The sequence below is a fragment of the Phycodurus eques genome, chromosome 20 (assembly GCF_024500275.1).
Source record: "Phycodurus eques isolate BA_2022a chromosome 20, UOR_Pequ_1.1, whole genome shotgun sequence".
In the NCBI taxonomy this organism is placed as follows: Eukaryota; Metazoa; Chordata; class Actinopteri; order Syngnathiformes; family Syngnathidae; genus Phycodurus; species Phycodurus eques.
The window spans coordinates 6,327,278-6,341,476 of NC_084544.1; the positions used below are offsets into that span (position 1 = coordinate 6,327,278).

Genomic DNA, 14,199 nt, shown 5'->3' on the forward strand with positions numbered 1-14,199 from the left:
CTTAACCGGAAGTGTTTTCGTTGCATCGCTTGCGTTGCCTTGACGCCGGAGTGTCGGACTGACAGAAACGAGAGATGGCTGCGGGAGGAGACGAGTGGACCGGGCCAGTCGCGACTTTGGAAAGCTCCCGAACGCGACCTTGACCGTTTACAGAGCGGTCCGGTTCCCGGGAGTGGCCCCCCCGGTGGCGGATAGCACCTCCGCGCTCCACCCCGGCCTGTGAACACTGTGCGACGGCGAGCATCATCCAGCCAGCCACAGACCATTTTGACAGCCCTTCCGCCACCGGTGAGTCGAAGTAGCTTTCGCCATTTCAAATGCATTTTTCAGGTGATGCAGCGGTTTATTGTCTTTCCTACTAAGGAGGCTACTGTCCATTATATGTGAGACCCGCATCCGTGACGTCACCTGGCGATGGGAATGAAGCCACACCCACAAATAACACAACCACATGAATGAACCCCTGGCCTAATTTGGAAAACCGTTTATTCGATATCCACGATATCCATCTTAACATCCACATACTAGTATCCTCTCTAAGACAATTCAGCATACTAGTACAACAACTGTAATGATACTGTATTTCCACTACTGTTTAACATTACTGCATACTAGTAGGACAACTCGTGTCTATATGTGCCCTGCGACTGACTGGCATGTTACTAGTGAGGCACAACTGCACTAGTTGACATCTGCACCCTACTTGTACAACTCGTGAAGTGCTAGATGTTAACTCGGGGAATTTTAGAATGTCACTGGTCGTTCAGGTAGCCCGCATTTGTCACCTAGTGAACAGTTCTACCTCAGTAGTAACGTGGTTATATACATGTGTATATATATATATAATTGGTGGTTAGTGTGGTTAGTTGAGTCATTGTATTTTTTACTGAAATAATTGGCCAAATAACTAATTAATAGAATTATAAAAATAGTAATAAAATTGTGATTATTAAAGTGAACTAAAAAATTCACCAAAAATACAATTGTACATACACATTTTGACTTTTTAAATTTTTTTTTTTTTTAAAACCTTGTCTACAAATCACCTGACCCATTGTCCGTTTTAAAAGTCAAATGTGTCCCTTGAGCTCAAAAGTTTACCCACCTTCACGCTTTACAATGATAGCACACTAACATCCTGTTACTGTGGCCCCTGTTTTCTATACACTATTTTCTTAAGAAGATGTTTCATGTCATGACTTGGGCTTTACAGTTATATGATGATGGAATATCTTTTAGCCATTTTTTCCCTCCAGAATAAAGACATGGTCATGCTACATGCAAAGTGCTGCGATCTCCCATTTACAGGATAATATACTGTATAGTTTCATTTCATTGTGTTTCTTCTCTGTAGCTCTGCAGTGCTGATGTTTTGCATGATTTAAAGCATGCATCTGGCAGGCGGCACACTGTTGAGTCAGCAGCACTCAAGTTAAAACTGGAGGTGCATTGATGGCTGTAGACTTTGGCTTTACGACACATTGAAATGATTCCAATTGTTGTTCTCGTTCAATCGGGTGTGTGTGTTTTGTTGTTCTGTTCGTCAGCCCTTGAGGTCCATGGCCGCCGCTTCCCTCCGCCAGTGACAGGTGAGCCAAGCTGGCCTCCCCGGCCCCCTCGCAGACACCCGCCCCGGAACCGGAACCGGATCCTGACCCTGACGGGGCTCGCGGTGACGAAGAGCAGTATGTAGGGGAGGGCGAGTCCAGTCAGCCTGACGCGTGCCAGGGGCTGTCGGACTACAAGGACGCAGAGACCATCACAGGTACGCCAGCATGTTGTACTCTAACACAGTGAACAGCATATTGGCGGGTCGCCATTCGCAAATTCGATTTTTGGGGAACCTATCCCCCTGTTTTTCGCTGAAAATCTCCTGCATTCGCAATAACAGTTTGGCTGTGTTGAAGTGAGTCAAGAAGCATCATTAAGAGAAAAGTAGTCATTTGCTGCCATTTCGCGGCATTTATAAGAAATTACAAATCCTTTTTGGCGGGGCGTCAATTACGCTAACCACACTTGTAAATATTGTATTTTTTAAATGTATTGTGTGTGTTTAGATGTGTGCAACAGTACCGATCTACCGGAGTTCGAGATCATCAGCCTCCTGGAGGAGCAGCTGCCGGTTTACCGCCTGCGGGCCGACACCGTCTACGGGTACGACCACGATGACTGGCTGCACACGCCCCTGCTGGCGCCCGACGCCCCGCTCGACCTGAGTACTGAGCAGATAGAAGAGACGCTCAAATACTTCTGTAAGTCGGCACGGCTTCATCTACATATTGAAACTTATATACATTACTAATATGCTTATGTACTGTATGGAAAGAAAGCAGTTTGAGCATTTATTCGAAATCCTTGAGACCCAGCTTAAGATCTACATACTAGTACGCCCTTTGTCCTCACTAGTAAGGCAGTTCAACGCACTAGTGGAATTGGGCACAATAGTAAAAACTTCTAGTACCACTTTTGGCCTTCCAGTATGCGATTGCCCACTGCAAGTTCCTACATAGTAGTTGTAATTTTGCTTTAAAATGTAGTTGCCGACTAATATGCCAAAGTTGCCCTACTCGTCTCCATAAATGTCATACATGTCATGAAAGGCAGTCATGGACAAAACTTTCTCGTGTGAATTGGGTTTTGGTTTGACCCGCACATACAATATCTCATAACTGATTGCCCTGCATTAATGAGAAACAAAATATCTTGAGTGCCGTTGCTCATCTCTATCCTCCAAAACGACACGGCAATTGAACGAAGTGCGTTGCGAGTGGCAGTGATTGTAATGTTGCGGAGAGTTGATCATCGATTGGGCAAAGTCACTAAGCGCTCGTGCCCGCGGCTTGTGCGCCATGGAAAACATCAACAACATCGTCGTCGTTGTCGTCGTCATCGGTGACGGAAGCCTCGCACAAACTTGACCTGGCCGCGACCTCTGAGAGGAATATTCTGGAAAACTGGCGAGGTTGCATTATGTGCGTCCTCGCTAAGCTCATCTTCCTCTTCTCTCTTCCCACAGTGCTCTGCGCAGACAGAGTGGGCCAGATGACCAAAACCTTCAGTGACATTGACGCCATCACACGTCTTCTGGAGGAGGTGAGCTCAGACGAACGAGGTGCCGAGTGGGCCGAAAATAAAACGGTCCTCTCACACGCGACAAAGAACTCTCACGTGCAAAAAAAAACAAACAAAAAAAAAAAAAAACCTCACACTCACCAAAAACCTCTCACACACAGTTTTTGATTCTCACTTTGACAAAAAAGTGTGTGATAGCCTGGTAAATGTTATTTTTGGCCTCAAGCAGAAGCGCTATTAATATCCAACTGTTTGTGTTGTGAATACTATGAGAATATCAAAAAGGTTTCTAACTTTAGCTTCTCGTGTGTGTGTGTGTGTGATAGAAAGAGAGAGATCTGGAGTTGGCTGCCAGGATCGGTCAGTCTCTCCTGAAGAAGAATCGAGTTCTGACCGAGCACAATGACTATCTGGAGGAGCAAGTGGGACAAATCACCGAAGAGGTCCACACACACGCTGACTTATTATTTTTGTGTGCGGCATGGGAGGGATTCACGTCAATGTGTGGGGTGTGGTTTCGCAGGTGGCGCAGCTGCACCATGAGTTGAACCTGAAGGACGAGCTGCTGCAGTTTTACACCAACGCGGCCGAGGAGAGCGAGGAGGAGTCCGCTGGATCCCCGACGTCAGCATTTTTAATCCTCCGCATTACCTCTGATCATCCATTAATGTTCATCATGTTCACAATTGGCTTGTGTATAACAAAACTGTAAAATTCAGTCTATTGAGTGCACCAGTAAAGCTGTTGCTGTGAAGAAAAAACAAAGAAGCCACACATATTACACATACAAATATGAGTGAAACAAAAACTGCCAACTGCCTTTTTCAAAGGTCAGTTCGATCGCGACTTTGGGTCGTAGGCAATACGGCGCGTTCTCGCCATAACAAAGGCTGTGCGCTTGGGCAGAATAGATCTGAGTATTGATCCGACATGTGCATATTTGAAAAGTCAACAGTTAACATTGTAACGTGGAGCTCATCGACAAATTCAGGAAGTAAGAAGAGACGGGAATGTGATATTCCTGGGATTGGGAAATTATGCAAACAAGACGTATCATTGTTTAAACTGCTTAAGATGACTACTGCAAATGAAGTTCCTCCCCTCACTTTGTGGGAATAGGGTAGGTTCGCTTAAAAAAAAATCTGAAAATATGTGAGGGAACACTTTAAATCAAAACAGGTTAAACTTGTAGTGTGTACAGACGTGAGTTGTGGGGCTGACCTTTTGCTTTTGTGCTCAAAGGGGGAAAAAGAGTCGAGTGGAAGCTGCCGCGGGAGGTTTCCTGAGCGACACCCTGCAGAGGAAGCTGAAGGAGCTGGAAGACGAGAACGTGTCGCTCCGCTCAGAGGTTAGCCTGCCCTTAAACACAAGGAGAAATACTTCTTTCAGCTAACTTTGAATATGAGCGGGAGTGCCAAATAAAAGACCCTGAATAGGATAAGTGGTATAGAAAATGGGATGGATGGCAGATTCAACAACAACACTCAACATCACAACAAATAGAAATCCCCAGCTAACATTTAAATACAGTGGATGTGATCACTAAAATGAATACGATGGGAAGCCTTGTAAATACTGTTGAGAGGATGACGTCATCGCAGCACCTTTTGTGGCCACGTGCAGGCGAGCCACCTCAAGTCTGAGACGGAGACGTACGAGGAGAAGGAACAGCAGCTCGTCAGTGACTGTGTGAAGGAACTCAGTAGGTGTCCTCCACTTGGCGGCCCGCTAGTTTACCTTTTTGTTGTCGTTGCTCAAAAAAAAAAAAAAACAACTTGAATACGATTGCAGGGTTGTCCAGTCTGCAGATCTCCACCATAGCGGAGGAACTCGCTCGCAAGACCGACGATGCCTCCAGACAGCAAGAGGAGATTACGCACCTCCTCTCCCAAATTGTCGACTTGCAAAAGAAAGCCAAGTCTGTGAGTAGTGCAAATAAAACACGCCATCGTAGAACCCGCCATTGCTTCCCATGCGTATCCCAAACTGTATGTGTGCGTGCAGTTTGCCGTGGAGAACGAGGAGCTCTCTCAGCATCTGATCGCGGCCAAAGATGCACAAAGACAGCTCACTGCAGAGGTGAGTCTCGGGTTGTCGTGACAACAGAGTGTTGGGTTTGAACTGTCAAATATGAGGTGACGTATAGGTTAAAAAAAAAAAAAACACAAAAAAACCTCACACCCTCACAAAGATCTCCCATCTCTAAAAAAGTCACATAGAGCAAGAACATATTACACACAACAACAAAAATTACACTCGAAAATTCTCGCATGCACAATCACACTTACCAAAAAATCACTCTCACACCAAAAAGAAACTCACACCACAAAAAACTCTTCAACTCACCAAAAACTCTCCCAAAAAACTCTCACATAACACCAACAAAACTATCACTCACACTATAAAACCTTCCACACATACCAAAATTTATTTTCGCACACACCAAAAATCTCTCGCACTCAAAAAGAAAATCTTCCTCACACTCTCGCTCACAGGAAAATTATTTGTCTTCTTCACCAAAACCCCTCTTACGAAAGATAAAAACCCTCACACACGGGGAAAAAAAACCTTTTTATTCGTTTGTTTTGGCTTTTTTCATGTGAGATTTTTTTTGGGGGGTGTGTGAAATGTTTGGCCTATTATACGGCACCTTCGAGTCAAGCGTGACTTCAGTAGGCAACGTTTCCGACAGCTGCGAGAGCTGGAGGAGAAGTACTCGGAGTGCATCGAAATGCTGCACGAGGCCCAGGAGGAGCTGAAGAACCTGAGGAACAGAAACTATGCCGCGGGAACACCCAGACGCTTCCATCCACTCGGCTTGTTCCCGATGGTGAGGGTTCCGGAACCGTGCGTGTATACACAATATGTGCACGTGTGGATTCCAATGATTAATAATGACCCATTCTGTGGTGATTTTTAACAGGATTCCCTGGCTGCAGAGATTGAGGGAACAATGCGGAAGGAGCTAAGTCTGGACGAGCCCGAGTGCGAGCAACAAAAGTAGGGATGAAATATGATTTCATTTTATATTCAGAGATGTCATACTAAAGTGATTACAGCCGACTGCTATATTTGAAGTGAGGCGTTTTATATTTATTCGAGTGGGTGATTCATTGACGCAGGGAGCCTACTAGAGCAGGGGCTATTATTTCAGGAAAGATGGTATCTCGCGAGATGTATAATAAGATGCCAGTCCAAATTATGCAATATTATACAATTCTATTAGACTGTGCAGGTGTTCCTGTCGTGTACTTGCTCATACATAATTCATTCATAACAAAGCTGCTCTCCAATAAATGTTTTCCATCTGCACCAGTTGCATTCATATTGAAATCAGAATTTTGCAAGTTTACTCGTCGTCATAGGGTCCATCGCAAGCGCGTTTTCGAGACAGTCAAGAACGTGAACCAGACGGTGCGTCAGCGCTCTCTGACCCCGACCGGCGCCAACATCCCGGGCTCCAACCAGTCCTTGTCCTCCCGCACGTCGCCCATGTCCAGCGGGCTCACCAGCCCTCACTCGAGTCTGTGCGGAGGCGACCTGGGCGGGGACGGCGTCACGCTCGACAACCGCGCCCGGAGCATCCTCATGGAGACGGCGTCCAATCAGGAGAGGTGAGGATGGAATTTTGAGGGGAAGTTGATGAATTCAAACTTTTGTTTCACTCTCGAGAGATTATTGTGGGTAAACCCGTTTTCGATGATTTGGAGAGGACATAGATCAGAAACCAACGGCCTTGTTCAATTTTACACATCCTTTCAGTTTTTTTGCTTCTTTCACTATATGTTTTTTTTTTTTAATCACACATCACAAAAATCCATTCATTGTAAATTTTTTAACCCTTTAAATTCCAGTTTGTTTGCACAATGCCACTAGTGATGCACGCACTCCCTCTACTGGTACATGAAAGAATCACAGAATTAAATGTTCAAACCTGGCCTAATGTTACAGTGGCTTAAACCTTTTTTCAGCCGGTACAAGTGTTGTTCAGTTGTAATTAACTGTTAAATACATTTGTGGTCATTTTCATAAAATTTTATGTGCAATACATTTTAATTGAGTCGTTATTTCAAGATTATTTTTTTCCTATATTTAGGTGTTAATGTTAAAATGATGCATAATGATGCAGTGAATTTAGTATATTAAATATACTTTTTAAGCATTAAAAAAACAACAACCTCTGCCTCATATTTTATGAACACAGGTGGTACTTAAAGGTTTTGAGAACCAACGCTATTGGTAATGTCACCATTATCCAAAACTGATTTAAAAGACCGCTTCGACCAGACATTTCTACACGGCAGAGGGAAATGTGTTTTGTTTGTTTTACGGTATGAATATCTTTTTTTTTTTTGCTTAAGTTCATCGATGCATGTCTGAAATTTACATTTTTGTCAGGACAAAAAAGTGTTCCCGTGGCGTTTCCTGGATGTATTCTGTGACTCTTTAGGAGCGCCGAGTGCCGAGAGAAGGCGAGCGGAGCTGAAGATTTGCGTCTGGCCCTCCGCCGCTTGTCCCTGCGCCGGCAGAATAACCTGAGCGAGCGGCGCTTCTTTGAGGAGCAGCGGGAGCGGCGACGAGGAGGCGGCCTCCCCGACGCCGCGGGCCAGGGGAGCGTCATGACCCCCTCGGAAAGCATCATGTCGCTAGGCAACCTTCACCTGTGGGCCTCTAGGGGGCCCTACCTGCCTGACAAACTGCAGATTGTCAAGCCGCTGGAAGGTGAGGGCGGGGCAAGAAAGGAGCGAGAGAGCAGGAGGAGGGAGGGGAGGCCCGGGCAGACGCTCGAGGGCGATAGAGCGAGCGGGTGGGGATGGCTGAGGAAGACCGGGGCTGGACTCGAGAGGGAGAGGGGGATGAGGTGGGCCAGGGACAAGGCCGGGAGCAGGAAGAGGAAGGCGGCGAGCGAGGGGAAGGCCACGCCTCCTTCGCTCATGCTCTTCAGCTCTTTCTGGTCTCTCATGCATCATCACAAGTCGGGCGCCTTCGCTTCCCCTCACACTTTCTACAGGGACACTCAGCCCAGAGCATGGCTGTAAACAGTGGCGGTCCTAGCTTGAATGGGGCCGTGCGCGAGACCCCTTTGCCCCTCCCCCCCCCATCTCAAAATAGTCGAGGCGTGCTCCTGATTTTGCACAGAAATACATTTTCATTTGGATATGAAACATGCAGAGATTGAGCATGTAAATTAACCCGATGACGACCAAAAAAACCCAAAACAACAACAACAACAAAAACGGCGCCCTGTGCGGCCACACATATTGCACAAACCAGAAAACCGCCACTGGCTGTGAACTTGTTCTATCAAATTAATATTGTAATTAGAGTTCACTGTTAATTTATTGATGATTAGTAATGATTCGTATTGTTTTACCTTTAAGATGCCTTCTACAGTCTAACTGACTACAATATAAAATAGACCTGCGTGACCCCAATAAGTCCCAATACTACTGTAAAAATGTGCCTTTTTTGAAAAGGTATTAATTTTATAATATTGTTATAATTGTGATTGTAGAGATGAACTCCATCATACAGAGATGTGTTTCTAATATTTTGAGTGTCTTATGAGTGAGGTTGATTTAAAAAAAAAAAAATTAATTAAACAGATAAATTAACATTTTTACATTTTCTTGGTAATATTTAGTAATAATTTCCTGGCAATGCCAGGATAATAGTGTAATTATTAGACAAGTATTTATTTATTTGTACACTTTTAAACAAGATTTTTGGAGGGCCAAAGCAGTTCTCAGTGTGATGCTGTCGAGCTCTGCACCTCTCCAAACTAAATCATAATAGCAAACATTTTTAAAAGCATAATCTATTGTTACAGCCCTGTTATTGGATCTCATTACACTTTGTCAGTGTGCCTAATGTTGTGGCCAGGGAGTACCCATGTTTTCATGCTCATAATTCATTTTGCTTTTGTTTTCGTTTCTACTCACCTGTTTTCTGTTCATTCTGTCCACATTGTGTACTAAGTTCCTTCCTTTATTTCGCTGTGTCTGACCAATAAAACACTTTTTTTTTTGTCATTCACATTTCATTTCTTCTTCTGCTTTTTGTCATCTTTATGTATTTTGTTCACGTTTATCTCGTTCCAACTCGTCACGGGCACCATCGGTTGGGTGTAGTACGCAACGATCATACCACGTGTCTTTCCGCCGTAGGCTCGGCCACCTTGCATCATTGGCAGCAATTAGCCCAGCCGCACCTTGGGGTGATTCTGGACGCCAGGCCGGGGGTCGTTTCGAAAGGATACCGACCCCTTGAACTAGAGCTTGAACAGGTCTGTATATCCAAGTGTGCAGTTCAATACACGCATGCTCGTTAATGCGTTCTAAATGGGAGCTGGCATTACAAACAGATTCATCATTTTGTCTTTGTATTATGGACATCCACAATGTCACTTATCTACAATTTACATGTAAAGAGCTCTTGTCCAAAACGAGACAAAAGCCACATGTGCAATTGAAAACTTTAACAGGATTAAATTGAAGTTTGTCACTTTTTTAGATCTGCTAGCTGACTTACAAGTGTCTGCAAAATATACAGTAAAAAAAAAAAAAAAATTATAATAAAAACAGGGAACTACGCAATTAGATGTAGCCCATCTCTTACACGTGTCCCAAAGCGAAGTTTGTGGATTCAATCCTGAGCCGCTGTGATGATGTGATGTGATGTCCTCGAGAAAGATACTGAACTCCCAGTTAGTTGCTCCTGATGCAGCAGCAGCTGAATGAGGACATTGTCAAAGTATTTGGAGTTCTGTACCTTGAAGGTAGAAAGGCGCTACACAAGTGTACCCTAAAAGTACCCTAAAATGGTATTTTGTAAACATGAAGTGTCTGCCCCTGACCTCCCTCCCTCAGCCGTCTGCCCACCATACGTGGGGTTTGGTGTTTTGCCCAAACAAAGTGTTGAGTTTCCGCCTCCTGCTATCTGTGGGTTACGAATTACAATGACAACAAAGTGTGAGTTCTTCATCCTGCTACCTACGGATAATTAAACATTGCAGGACGTGGCGCCCGACCCCCTTCTCGATCTTCAAAGAGGCTTTATCTGTACCTTGAAGTTAACTTCTCTTTATCTGGACTTTGAAGTGAACTGCATTGCTACTGACCCGTTTGTTGTTGTGCTTGTCACAGCTGTTATTAAGAGTAATTTACAGCTCTTGCTGTGGCGCTGACTTTAATTTCTACGCAGACCCATGTCAAATCTAACAATGGTTTGGCACATGCGTGTGCATCGTACCTGAATCTGTGTCACCCGCAGGTGTATTCGTGGGGCAGCTTCGAGGAGGACGAAACAGGAGAGCAGTACTTCCAGAATCTTTCCGCCTCCTCATCTTCGGCCTGCCCGGCTGTGCCCTGCGCCTCCTCCGGCCTGGCGCAGCCCTCGCCGCGCTCGGCTCCACCTTCGCCGTCCTCACCGTCCCCATCGCCGCATCTCAGCAATACTGATGCACTGGGTAAGGCAAAAAAGAAAAACAAATGCGTGGACCGTCTACACATTCTGTTGTGGCTGTTTTTTGTTTTGTTTTTTCATGACAGTTCATTTTGTGTGCAGCTGCATATTATCCAGGTAAATGCATGGCCCATACAAGCTCCACCTACACCTTCACCACCTGCCGCATCCTGCATCCGACTGACGAGCAGACGCGGGTCACGCCCAGGTCAGCCACATCACTAACATAGAGAACTCACCTTTCTGAAATAAGACGACGTCATTCAAGCTGGAATCCTGGAATTTCATGACCGCCGCTTGCTTCGACAGTCTGAACGCCATCCCCTCGTCGTCGTCCTGCGTGATGACCAGCTCGCTGATGGGCACGCCCGCTGCAACACCCTGCACGCCGCGCAGGCTCAGTCTGAGGCCCTCCGAGTCGTCAACAAATCTCAGGCAAGACCTGATCAGAAGGGCGTAAAATTCAATCTTTTTTGTGATCTGATCTGTGTGTACTCCGCTTAACACATCACACACTACATTCTAATCTTGCAGAGACATTCTTACTGAGCCATCAGGCCTTTGCCGACTTTGATCCCAACAGAGGAAGAAGGCTTAAATTAGGCCCGATTATCGGTATGCTCGTACCCTGCGTAACAAACCACAGACCGATTGTTCAGGATAATCTTTCAGAGACAATCAGGCCTTCGCTGACTTTGATAGAACAAGTGTGAAAAAATGCTGAAATTTGGCCCGATTGTCAGTATGTGTGCACAACGATTAACACACCATCGGTCAGTCGGTCAGGATAATCTTTCCGAGACAATCTGGCCTTTGCTGACTTTGATCGGAGGGGGAGGGAATTCTCAAATTCAGTCTGACTAACACACCCCACACCACAGGATTATCATTCAGTGTAATCTTTTAGAGACATCTGATCATTAGGCCTTTGCGGACTTTGATCTGAAGAGAGGGAAACTGCTCAAATTAGGCCCGATTAACGGTTTGTGCGGACTCGGCTTAACACACCCCACACCACAGGACACTTTCAGAGACGTCCGACAATCAGTCCTTTGCTCACTCTGTCCAGAAGGGGGGGGGGCCCGATTATCAGTATTAAGATGACTTGCTTGTTCCATTGGTCCGCAGAGATGCCACACGCACCACCAGCACCTGCCTGGGCCTAGTGCGCCTCCTTCAGGAGAGAGGGATCTCTGCAGCCATGTACCACCAGAGTCAGGGGCTGGATGCCAGTCAGGCCAACGGGGGGCTTTTATTCAGCACCTCCATTACTCCCAACAGACCCCCCGACCCCGACCCGTTGCGGCCCTCCACCCCTCCGAACTCCCCCACGGGACGGGGGGCTTCGGCCATAGCAGCCTCCACGGGCTTTGACTTCAAGAGCCCCTCGTACGACAACTTCCTGGCCTCCAAGCCGGCACGTTCCATTCTGAAGGAAGTGACGGGGGGCGTGAGGGGCCGCCAGAGGGGGCGCGACTGCGAGAGCCAGACTGACGTGAGCGTGACCGTGCGCAACCTCAACCTGCTGGACAAGGTGAAGCGGCTCGGGGTTGCCGGAGCCAGAGCGGGGAGCCCCGGCCCCATCCTGGGGGGGCCTCTGGGCGGGCTGCGCAGATCGGGCTCCCCCTTCGGGCCGGACGGGATGCGACGGAACAGGAGTTATCCAGCCAGCATGGCCATGAAAGCTCCAGGTCCTCCGGAGTAGTCTTGTACGAGGAGCCAATCAGGATCGAGGACTGGCTGCTGGCCAGTCACATGGTCTCCGGTGGCCATCAAAGTCAAAGCCGTTTTATAGCCGCTTCTATGAAATGTCTGATAATAAGAAAACGAATATAACAAGGGCGTAAATAAGCATGAAGGCAGTGTTTCTCTGGTGTTCGCGGTGGATCGAGACCAAGCCCTGCCGCACTTTGCTAAAATTCGTCAGTAACTGACCACCCCTGAAAAAAGATTAGAATTGCCCGATAGAGGCCACAAGACGGCAGCAAAATCACTGTTAATGAAACTCCTCGACTCACTTCGACATAGTTCCTTGGCAATAAGATGCCACAAGGAGGCGCCAAAGCAGTACTTTTAATATTTGACATGGCTTTGGCCGACATCCAATAGGTGATATTGTCAGCAAAAAATTGGAGGATAGGTTCCCCCAAAAATCTGCAAAAAGATGAATTTGCAAATGACGAATATGCGGGAAACACTGTATCAGCAAACTAATAAGACAAGAGTTCAACAACCGTAAATGCTGTATATCGGCCACAACATTAGGAATACCTGCACAACAACTCCATCAAAAATTCTGCAGCAATATATGCTTGGGCTAAAATATAATAAAGTAATGTATACAATGAAACATATTGTTTAAATGAATACCTTTAAAAAGGCATTATTATGTTGTTATTGTAAAGTGATTGTGCAGGTGTACCTAATGATGTGGCCCATGAAGTACCTCAGCCACACTAATGGTTTGTTCGATGTTGGCCAGTTCTTGTTGTTTTTTATGTTTGCTGCCTCCGTTTCAGTACAATAAGCGTGAATGGAATTACTTTGACTTATATAGTAATATATTGATTGATTTTTTTTTTTTTTTAACTTAATGGTTGGTTCCCTGTTGACAGTTTCTTTACTATAGCCCTCTAACTAAAATAAGAAGTGGAATTACTTAAATGCAAATATTGCTCTTTATCCCTTATATTAAAGGCATAAACACTGGAAACACTGGTGCATCGCTATAAATTTGAACATCATGGATATTTATTGACGTAGTTCAATTCAAAAACTGAAACACGTGTAAACGTATAGTGAAATATTTCAGAATTTAGTTTTTTTAGAAACTTGAAATTTTTTTATAATTTACAGCTAACAAAAACCTAAAATTTCAAATCTCGAGAAATTAAGACTACAAGCATGCGTTTAATGGATCTATATGAGTTTCACCTTTCTAATTGAGCAACTGTAATAAATGAACTTTTCCATTATATTTTAATTCATTTGCGATGCACCAGTATTTACATTATTTGTTTTTGCTAATTTGGTTGACCTGGCCCTTTTCAAGCAAGGCTAATGTGTCATTAAAAGTGATTTTCTAATCTAACGTATATATCCAGTATATAATCTCTCAGTGCTTCATATGGTGTAGCATTCCCACGAGGTCATTGATATTTGAGTACAATTGGTCACAGACTCACCGGCCCCTCTCTGACAATTGATTTTGGGGGGGGGTTTATGCTTCCCTAATTGGCCGTCACAGCGGGAAGTTGATGACGCTTCCGTGCTGGTGGACGGATGCCGAGGCCTCCAAAGTGGAACTTGCGGCTGGCAGGAAGGAAGCCCAAGTCTTCCATTTGACATCTGATGATTGATGTTTCTCGCGTGATGGAAGGATTGGCGCTCGCGCTGGTCGCCATGTCTATATTATCACTGAAATGTCGCTCACAACACGTTTGTATTGTGGATAACCTCGCACGGTTAGGCATTAGGGGGTATTATGCAATCAGAGGTTTTGCAATAAAAAGTATGGTATGATTTTACAAAAAAACAGTTTAAGCTCAATATGTAAGAAAATAACCCTCAATAACAAGCTTTATATTCACATTGCAAAACAACACATTTCTGGCATTGTCACGGCAACCCTCGCTCATCTGCTTTAAGGGTTTGACTATATTA

At 45.3% G+C, this 14,199-nt stretch overlaps 1 protein-coding gene across 1 annotated transcript; it reads left to right on the forward strand.

Annotated features, from left to right (window-relative positions):
* The first annotated feature begins 1,605 nt into the window (after positions 1-1,605).
* LOC133395933 (trafficking kinesin-binding protein 1-like) lies at positions 1,606-14,199 on the forward strand. The gene is made up of 18 exons (XM_061665242.1): positions 1,606-1,765; positions 2,058-2,252; positions 3,017-3,093; positions 3,399-3,515; positions 3,596-3,696; positions 4,315-4,420; positions 4,696-4,774; positions 4,864-4,994; positions 5,077-5,151; positions 5,765-5,902; positions 5,996-6,072; positions 6,438-6,686; positions 7,523-7,794; positions 9,240-9,358; positions 10,345-10,540; positions 10,639-10,744; positions 10,846-10,971; positions 11,665-14,199. The coding sequence occupies exons 3-18, from the start codon at positions 3,043-3,045 to the stop codon at positions 12,239-12,241; spliced, it is 2,520 nt and encodes an 839-aa protein (XP_061521226.1). The 5' UTR covers positions 1,606-1,765; positions 2,058-2,252; positions 3,017-3,042; the 3' UTR covers positions 12,242-14,199.